Source organism: Nansenia antarctica (assembly GCF_963989245.1).
Source record: "Nansenia antarctica genome assembly, chromosome: 1".
Lineage (NCBI taxonomy): Eukaryota > Metazoa > Chordata > Actinopteri > Argentiniformes > Microstomatidae > Nansenia > Nansenia antarctica.
The window spans coordinates 52,351,873-52,361,872 of record NC_137674.1 but is presented as its reverse complement, the minus strand read 5'-3'; the positions used below and the strand labels follow the sequence as shown (position 1 = coordinate 52,361,872).

General features: G+C 47.0%; 1 protein-coding gene across 1 annotated transcript in view; it reads left to right on the top strand.

Annotated features, from left to right (window-relative positions):
• Positions 1-10,000, top strand: part of tnfrsf21 (tumor necrosis factor receptor superfamily, member 21) — a 32,208-nt gene that overhangs the window by 14,501 nt on the left and 7,707 nt on the right. Inside the window, exon 4 of the mRNA XM_080523992.1 lies at positions 7,767-8,032. Within this exon, the coding sequence (XP_080380118.1) occupies positions 7,767-8,032 (266 nt within the window). The remainder of the gene's footprint in view (positions 1-7,766; positions 8,033-10,000) is intronic.

Genomic DNA, 10,000 nt, shown 5'->3' with positions numbered 1-10,000 from the left:
GCTGGTGGTTGGTTGGTAGAGGCTGCTAGGTAACGCTAGTGAAATCCCAGTACTGCGGGCAGGCAGGCAGGCGGGCAAGCAGCGGGAGGCAGCAGCTCCACAGCTCCACAGCTACACAGCGTCCTTCTGATGTCAGACTCAGATAGCTGCCTGTGAGAGAGCTAGCAGCTCCAACACGGTGCAGTTTAAACCAGATTATACCAGTTCTCTGTGGTCGGTCGTTCAGTCGGGGAGAGTAGCTCTCAACTTTATCATTGCACAGACACATGCCCCCCGGGGGAGGACGAGGGGGGGGGGAGGGAGGGAGGGGAAGGGGGAGGCTGGGTGGGCCTCAGCTTTCAGAGAAACATGTCACAGGAGGTGTCTGAGTTCAGGGCTCCCGCTGTGTGGAATGAAGAGATAAACGCCATGTTGAAGACTTCTCTACCTAAAGCCTGTCAGCACAGGAGAACATTGAAATGGTTGTTTTGTACTACAGTGATATAGGCATTTGGACAGAGTGATAGACAGTTGAATTGGAAAGTGAATTGATAACAGTGATATAGGCATTTGGACAGCATGATGAGCAGTTGAATTGGAAAGTCAATTGATAATATTGATAGGTATTTGGACAGAGTAAGAGGAACTGATATTAACCATGATCTACATGACATCTATATTTGCAGTTTATTAGCGGAACCTTCAGGAATAACAACCCTTGTTGTTATTCCTGAAAGGCACAATGTTTATAGAACTATTAAATCTGGTCTTCTTTCTAGATAAGTCTTCAAGGAGAAACCACTTTTTTATTTTCACCTGGATTTGTTCTGTTTTATTAGGAGTTTTTTTTTCAAGTGTTTACGCATCCAACGGGTTTAACGTCGTCTGGCATCATTAAGACGTGTAATTAAGATGTTTAATTAAGACGTTGAGTGTCTCAGAACACTGAATGTTTGCATACCTGTCTTTACAACTGTACTCTCAAAATAGTGGAGTAATTCATAAACTTGTCCAGATACACAAATAATCCGAATTTTTACTATGTTGTTTGTACCACCCATACCTCTAGGAATTTAATTGTATTTTGGACTTCAAAGAAGATTTTAATTCAGAGCGTAAACTTTGAGAAGGGTTAGAGAATGTTTATGAAATGGATGCCTAGTTTTGCACGGGAACAGTGTGTGTGTGTGTGTGTGTGTGTGTGTGTGTGTGTGTGTGTGTGTGTGCGTGTGTGTGTGCGTGTGTTTGTGTGTGTGTGTGTGTGTTTGTGTGCGTGTGTGTGTGTGTGTGTGTGTGTTTGTGTGCGTGTGTGTGTGTCTGTGTGTGCGTGTGTGTGCATGTGTGTACGGACGCATGTATGTGTGTGTTGTGTTACCAATCTAGTGGTCGACTTCACGCAGCTATTTACTCTCTCAAAAACAAAACAAAACATTGTGGTAATCCACCCCAGGTGTGTGATTGGCTCCCCAGATGGCCCTAATGTCTCTTTACTAGAGTAGTTAAAGCTGAGGTCATAAACGGCAGAATGGGAAACACATATACAACAAAGAACGAGAGATCATACAAATAACACATTCTTCTACACAAGGCCAAGTAGTGTGAAGGGCAAGCAGGGTGGATGTAGCGCACAAACACACACACACACACACACACACACACACACACACACCCCGTGAAGCGGCTGTTTACGATGCCCACCATGGTATAGGCTGTGCAGCAGCAGGGTGGGCCAGACCACAGGGAGGGCCCAGGCTAGGGGGTGGGCTAGGCCACAGGGAGTGCCCAGGCTAGGGGGTGGTCTGCGTTAGCCAGCTGCGCTGCTCTATTGCTAGCACGTGCCGCAGCCTCATAACATTCTACACATTCATTCACTCATTAATTAATTAATTAATTACCTCTTAACTTTGTTTGCTGTGATTCAATTGTTGTTATCATCAATTGACAGGATATCGTATTATTCAGTGAGATACAGTAAGTAGGTCACAAGCCGGTTAGATCCACGTACCCCACCCTCATCTCGTTGCGCCTTCGGTATTTCCTATTTTACTACGATTTCTCATGCGTTCTTTCTTTGAATAAGAGCATATGGCAGCAGAATACAGAATAGAGTGATGGAGCCAAACCTGAAACCAAGCTTTGAGTTAACAAGATCAAACGTTCTTCTGAGCCGTTGAGCCTGACATGTCAAATCACACATCATCACACATCTACATCTACATCTACATCTACATCTACATCCCAGCTTGGTGTTCAGGCCTGTTGTGGTTGGCTGGTTGGTTGGCGGGTTGGTTGGCGGGTTGGTTGGCTGCCTCTTGTAAGTTTTCTAATGAAGACATTACAGCTCCACCACATCCTACTGTTGTAGGCTCTGTGGTGGGGGTAAGGGTTTATGTGGAAGGGAAATAATTTTGTAAACTTTAATTGCAGTTATTAATCATTTTGTATAAGTATAATTGCATTTATTGATCATTTTTTATAATTGCAAATACTATGTGTATAACACATGCTGTATGTTTGATACCATTCCATATTCCATTCCATGCATTACGATGAGTCCATCCTTCAATTTCTGCCTCCACCAGCCTCCCCTGATTTACAGACTGTATAACCTAGATCCAAAACATAACGAAAACACACAAACACACACACACACACACACACATACACACACAACTTGGTTTTTAATTTGATAGTGCGCTGCGTCCTCTACCGTACACAAAAAAAAGGGCATTCTTCTATATCAATGAAAATCGGCAACTGTGTCAGCTCTAGTCCATGTCTTTCTACCTTCTACATTTTGGATGTTTCACCATTCTGGCCTGTCTTCAGGTCCTGCAGGGCCCAGTGTGATGGAGGTGATGCACTGTGACAGGGTGTTTTTCTGTTGAGTCATTAAATACCCTCTCACATCTGAAAATAGCTTCCTCTCCCCCGAGGGCTTCGTACCTTGCCAGAAAGCAGGACTCGGATGAGGCTTGTCTCCGCTCGTATCTATGCACCATCATTGCCAGACCAGAGGCATTTGACTATAGTAATAATTTGAATACAGTAATAATTTGACTACAGTAATACACCACATGGCCAAAAGTATGTGGACACCCGACCCGACCATCACACTCATATGCTTTTTGAACATCGCATTCCAAAACCATGGGGATTAATATGGAGTTGGTCCCCCCTCCACTCTTCTGGGAAGGCTTTCCACTAGATTTTGGAACATGGTTCCGGGGATTTGCTCCCATTCAGCCACAAGAGCATTACTGAGGTTGAGCACTGATGTTGGCCGTGAAGGCCTGGCTCGCAGTCGGCGTTCCAATTCATCACAAAGTTGTTTGATGGGGTTGATGTCAGGGCTCTGTGCAGGCCAGTCAAGTTGTTCCAGACCAAACTCGGCAAACCATGTCATTATGGTCCTTGCTTTGTGCATGGGGGCATTGTCATGCTGAAACTGGAAAGGGCCTTCCCCAAACTGTTGCCACAAAGTTGGGAGCATACAACTCTCTTGAATCTCGTTGTATGCTGTAGCATTAAGATTTCCCTTCTCTGGAACTAAGGGGCATAGCACAAACCATGAAAAACCCCAGATCATAATTGTGTCCACATACTTTTGGCTATATGGCATACATCTGACATCGGGATCGGCAGCCATATTATAGCTGTCGGTTCTCTGTGGTTTGTTTTGATCCGATCTGCCACCACTGACTCTCTGCTCCAGGGGGATTAGGAAGCTGGACGTTAACATGGCATGGTAATATAATATGTATGCCATTTGACTGTGAGTGCATACATTTTTCTGTATGGTCCCAGCGGGAATCAAACCCACAACCTAAGCATTGTTAGCGCAATGCTCTGCCAACTGAGCCACAGAGGGTCACCTCCACTGATGCTGTACATCAGGGGAGGCTGGTGGAGGTAGAAATCGGAGGATGGGCTCATTGTAATGCAAGGAATGGAATTCCATTGATTACAATGAGCTTGTTCTCTGATTTCTACCTCCACCAGCCTCCCCTGGTACATGTGCTGTCTAGCATACTGAAGCATCAGAAGACTTATGTAGGTCAGAGAGCCCTCTGAATCAGAGACAGCCCATTTCACCCTGGCTGTCACACACTGAGTAATGCTGGAGAGGAGAGATGAAAGTGGACAGGCCAAGTAGGGCCTTGGAACCTGGCACGTGAGATTAGTGTGTGTGTGTGTGTGTGTGTGTGTGTGTGTGTGTGTGTGTATGTGTGTGTGTCTGTATGTGCGGCGTGCACTTGTGTTTCTGTGTGTGTGTGTGTGTGTGTGTGTGTGTGTGTGTGTGTGAGTGGCCTCTCTGTGTGTGAGTCGCCTCTCTAACCCCAACACAGAACAGCCACAGAGACACACACACACACACACACACACACACACACACACACACACACACACACACACACACACACACACACACACACACACACACACACACACACACACATACAGTACACCCGGAGGGTGTAGGACAGGTCACAGCTCTACATCCACTGCTCTCCTAGTCTCCTAATCCCAATCTTTTTAAACTATCAAAGTGTTATGCACTTGACATCAGCTTTGAAAACCAACTACAATCAGGGATCACCATGATCCACATCAATGTGTTATGTTAGGTGGGTCTGTCGGTCTGTAGGTGGGTTTGAGCAGGTTTTAGGAGGTCAGATCCATTTAGACTCAGCCAATGTAAGAGATATATTGTACTTGAAAAATGCAGTGAGTAGATAGATATGGAATCCCCCAGTTTTTTCAGTGAGGGTTTTTCTTCCTGTTTCATCTGATAATGTGAGTGTTGAATTAACCTTTCACCCAGACATAGGAAAAAGGTGTGTGTGTGTGTGTGTGTGTGTGTGTGTGTTTTTTTTTAATCAAACCTGGTTCTGCCTGGAGGCAGGGATGACACAGTTCACCACGGGGACATCCTGTACTGCACCTGTTCCCTTGTCTGGTGTGAAGTGACGAGGTTGTTTTGAACAAGGAAGCCAGCCACCTCAGGGAAGATTCGTCTGTCTGCCTGAGATCCACTACTTATGTCTGTCTGGCTCATGTCCTGTCGGGAACAAGTCCCTCGAGACATACTTCTGGGTGCGGTGTAGGATGTCCTCAAGATAAGACTCCCGTGCTTCAGAGAGGTCGTGGTGTGGGCAACTCTTAACACTCTTGTTTCAGCCTATTTTTACATCGAAACCCCACGAGTCAGCATTCTCTAAAAACACAAAATGCGTCACACACTCAACACCACATAGTCGTCCGTTAAAGTAGAGCTTCGAATCTATCAACACCTTGGCTAAAGAGGGGAGTACTAGTATGAAAGAGCAACCACATAAATGGTTGAGATTGATGAGACACACATTTTTCGTTTGTCATTTGCTAGTCAACAACTGTGTCACAACACTGCATGCTGTAGTATTGCCCTGTTAGGACCTCTAGTTAACCGCTGTCAGGACTGCATTTCCCATAATCCCCTGCTGTTCCATATTGGTGCACCTTTGGTCCAGAAAAGGTCTTTATCACCTCACCGCTGCTGTGGTTGTTAGAGAGAGAGGGGGGGGGGGGGGAGTTAAGCCTAAATATGATGTGTGTGTTTATCTAGGGTATGGTAGAGTGAGTTTGTGCATTCGAGACATTCAATTCAATTCAATTAATACAAATTCGATTCAACACTACTTTATTAATCCCTGAAGGCACTGTCTGGGCGCATGTCTCGTATTACACCATGTTGATGTACACAAGGGTCTGAAAGGAGAGAACCAGACCCTCAAGGCTCCCCCAGCCACCCAGCAGGAGAGTGCTGTTCTCACACACACACACACACACACACACACACACACACACACACACACACACACACACAGCCACCCAGCAGGCGAGTGCTGATCTCGCACGCCAAAATAACACTCACTCACTCGGTCGAGACCAGTCCCACCTCACCAGATGCCATGTCTCCCACATCAAGCTGTGTCTGTGTCTGGTCAGGCCGTGTGGTGTGAGTGTGTGTGAGTGGTGTGTGTGTGTGACTGTGTGTGTGTGTGTGTAATGTATGTGTTAGTGTGTGCATCCGTGTGTGCGTGCGTGTGTGTGTGTGAGTGTGTGTCTGGACATGCTGGAGGGACTGTCTGTTCTGGGTGAAAGGGTCTTGGACATCAGATGCACCTGCTGGGGTTACACTCAACGAGGGATCGGTTCCCCTGAGTGGATTCCTGGAAACCCACTAACTCACTCATGACCGTGCACTCTTCCTGAGGGCAATGATATATAGATAGATAGATAGAGAGAGAGAGAGAGAGAGAGAGAGAGAGAGAGAGAGAGAGAGAGAGAGAGAGAGAGAGAGAGAGAGAGAGAGAGAGAGAGACAGGCAGGCAGGCAGGCAGGCAGGCAGAGAGACAGACAGACAAACAGACAAACAGACAAATAGATATTTTATCACATCACAAACAACAACAACAACAACAACAACATGTGGCATTGGAATAAAATAGACATCTGAAACATTATAAACAGTAAGAACAGTCCAGTATGATTTAACATCCCCCAATGAGCTACATATAGAGACATGTGCGAAGAAGCATTTCATGACACTGTTTACATCCGTCATCTATATATATATGATTTAGGTGAGAGGTCACAAAGTGACACACCACACATGCATGCACGTGCATATATGCACACACACACACGCGCACACACACACACACACACACACACACACACACACACACACACACACACACACACACACATCTGAGAGTTTCAGGATATGTGCACCGTAGAGACAGCACTATGAGAAGAACAAGGTTCCAATCAAATCAAGTAATGAAATGATTCCTTTCAACGTGACTCCTTAACCCATACACTCCTGTTAACCCATACGCTGCAAATAAAACTAGGGCGGGGAGTATCAAAAACTGACTGAAATGTCTTGTGATTCAAACAAAGGATCCATGTGATTTAGTAATGGAGTTAGTCCAGACAGATGTCCAATTGGAGGAACCTCCTCTTAGGGCTGTCCCTGTGAACCATCTGAGGCACTTCCTACTGTACACAGTACAACTGTGTTCAGTTGTCAAAACATTGAGCAATGGCCTTAATAAAAATAAAATAATAATAATAAAACAAATATTATTCCTTCTTCTAGCATTGTGACTGCCAATGGGCCCTGGTCCTAGCAAACAATTGTTTTTCTTATGATGCCTGATGTATAGATGATTCACTTACTTAGACAAATGTATTTGTTGTAAGTCGCTTTGGATAAAGCCATCTACTAAATGTATAAAATGTAATGTACATTTATCACACAGTAGAGACAGCATCAAAGGCACCACAACAGACCATGATTCTTCGATCATCACACACTCCATTTCTCCTGGACAAGACCACACTCAAATCAAAATCAAATCAAAGTGTATTGATCATATACTGTACATAGAATACAGCCGTAAATGATGTAATGCAATGCTTAGGGCAAGCTAGCTCCTCAACAAAGCAGCGAACAACAATCAAACCATCAATAATGCAATGTATACGCACTCCTCCACCAATCCTCTTCACTATCCTGAAAGAGTCCAATTGACATGACCTAACATTGACCTCCTCTCCTTTCCTCTCCTTTCCTCTCCTTTCCTCTCCTCTCCTCTCGTCTCCCCCCCTCTCCTCCCCTCCCCTCCCCTCCCCACCCCTCCCCCCCTCTCCTCCCCTCCCCTCCCCTCTCCTCCCCTCCCCTCCCCTCCCCTCCCCTCCCCTCCCCTCCTCTCCTCTCCTCTCCTCTCCTCTCCCAGGTGTGGACATCCTGAAGCTGGTGTCGGCTCAGATCGGCAGCCAGTGGATCAACATGTACCAGTCTCTGGCCAACGCCACGGAGCGTGAGGTTGCCGCCTTCTCCAACGGCTACTCCTCAGAACACGAGCGGGCATACGCCGCCCTGCAGCACTGGACCATCCGCGACAGCGACGCCAACCTGGCAAAGCTGATCAACGCGCTGCACCGCCAACGACGCATCGACGTGGTGGAGAAGATACGCTGCGTCATGGAAGACAATCCGCAGGTGAGAGGAAAAATCTTCATCTGGCCTTCAGTTGAAATCTCTGGCTTTCAGTTGAAATCGGTGGCTTTGGTTGAAATCTCTGGCCTTCAATCTAAATATCTGTCCTTCAGGTTAAATCTCTGGCCTTCAGGCCTAGATAATCCTCAGGTTAGAATAACTTCTGCTTCAGTTCAAATCTCTGGCCTAGATCTGGCAATCTCCTCTGAAATCTTTGGCTTAGACCTAGAAATCTCCTCTCAAACCTCTGACCTAGACCTAGAAGTCTGCTCTGAAATCTTTGGCCTCGATTCCTGTTTCATCTCCTTCTTAGTCTCAGTCTCTGTTCTAAACCTCTCCTGAACAAAGGGCTGGATATACAGCAAGTCTCGGAATCTTGTTCCCTGTCTACCTCTCTCAAATCTCTGTCATAGAACTCTCTATTAAGAGCAAGGTACAGTTGAGTGTACAGTATGCAAAATGGTTAGATGATGGGCCCTGTTTGACACAAAATAACTCACAAACATTCACAAACACTTACAAACATGTGCATATAAACTGAGAGAGCACATGCCGATGACAATGCTAGTTAGTAAACCAGTCCCAAGACTATAGCGCCATTCAGTTCTGCCCCAGGGGAACGTGTGACTGCCCTGGCATCTGTTCCATAGGCCCATAGCACTGGACAGGACAGGACAGAGGACAGAGAAGGGGAGGAGAGGAGAGGAGAGGAGAGGGGAGGAGAGGAGAGGAGAGGAGAGGAGAGGAGAGGAGAGGAGAGGAGAGGAGAGGAGAGGAGAGGAGAGGGTAGGAGGAGAGGGGAGAGGAGTAGAGGAGAAGAGAGGAGAGGAGAGGAGGAGAGGAGAGAGGGGAGAAAGAGGAGAGGAGAGAAGAGGGGAGAGGAGGAGAGAGAAGAAGAGAGGAGAGGGGAGGAGAGGATGATAGGAGAGGAGAAGAGAGGAGGAGAGGGGAGGAGAGGATGATTGAAGAGGAGGGGAGGAGAGGGGAGAGGAGAGCAGAAGGGAGGAGAGGAGGAGAATCACGAGCATATATGAGCCTGAACGGATCATTCATCTCCCTCCACTTTCCTTCTTCCTCTCTTCCTCCTCCCTTCCTCACTCTCAGATTCATATCCCATTATCCTCTCTCTCCTTGTCTGCTTCAAGGTCAGATGCTACAGTTAAGGGCCTGTTAATTCCCTGCTATTAAATATACAGTGAGTGATCCAGAGATAGTATATCTCACCAGATGCCTGTTGTAATTTCGCTTGTCATCGCTACTTAATAACCCCAGGATGATAATGATATCGGGTGTGGCCTCTTCCTCTCTCTCCCTCTCGATCGATGAGATAGCAGGGGGAAAGAACCGGTAATAAATCTTTTGGGGAGGGAAGCACGGTTCTTGGCAGGGAACAGGAACACAATGTACAGGACTGGAGCGTGTGTGTGTGTGTGTGTGTGTGTGTGTGTGTGTGTGTGTGTGTGTGTGTGTGTGCAGATACACAAGAGGAGCCAGATTCCTCCTCATTCCATGGAATCAGCCTCTGGGTCATGTGGTGTAGATGCCTTTAGGATGACCTCACATACACACATACACACACACACACACACATACATGTTGTCATGGAAACAACACCTGCCAGACGTGGTCATTGATAAATTAGGTGCTGTTGGGTGACCCCAACAGAAGAGGCTTCTGTGTGGGAGGGATGGACGGGGGATAGGGAGAGAGGGAGGGAGGGAGGGAAGGAGAGGGAGGGATGGATGGAGGGAGGCGAGGAGAGAGAGAGGGAGGGAGCGAGGAAAGGAGGTGAGGAGAGAGAGAGGGAGGGAGGGAAGGAGGTGAGGAGAGAGAGAGAGAACAGGAGGGAGGCAAGGAGAGGGAGAAGGAGGGAGAGAGGCAAGGAGAGGGAGGGAGGGAGGGGAGGGGAGGGAGGGAGGTGAGGAGAAGGAGGGAGTGGTGGTTGGTGCTGCTATCCCAGTCTTGTTTATG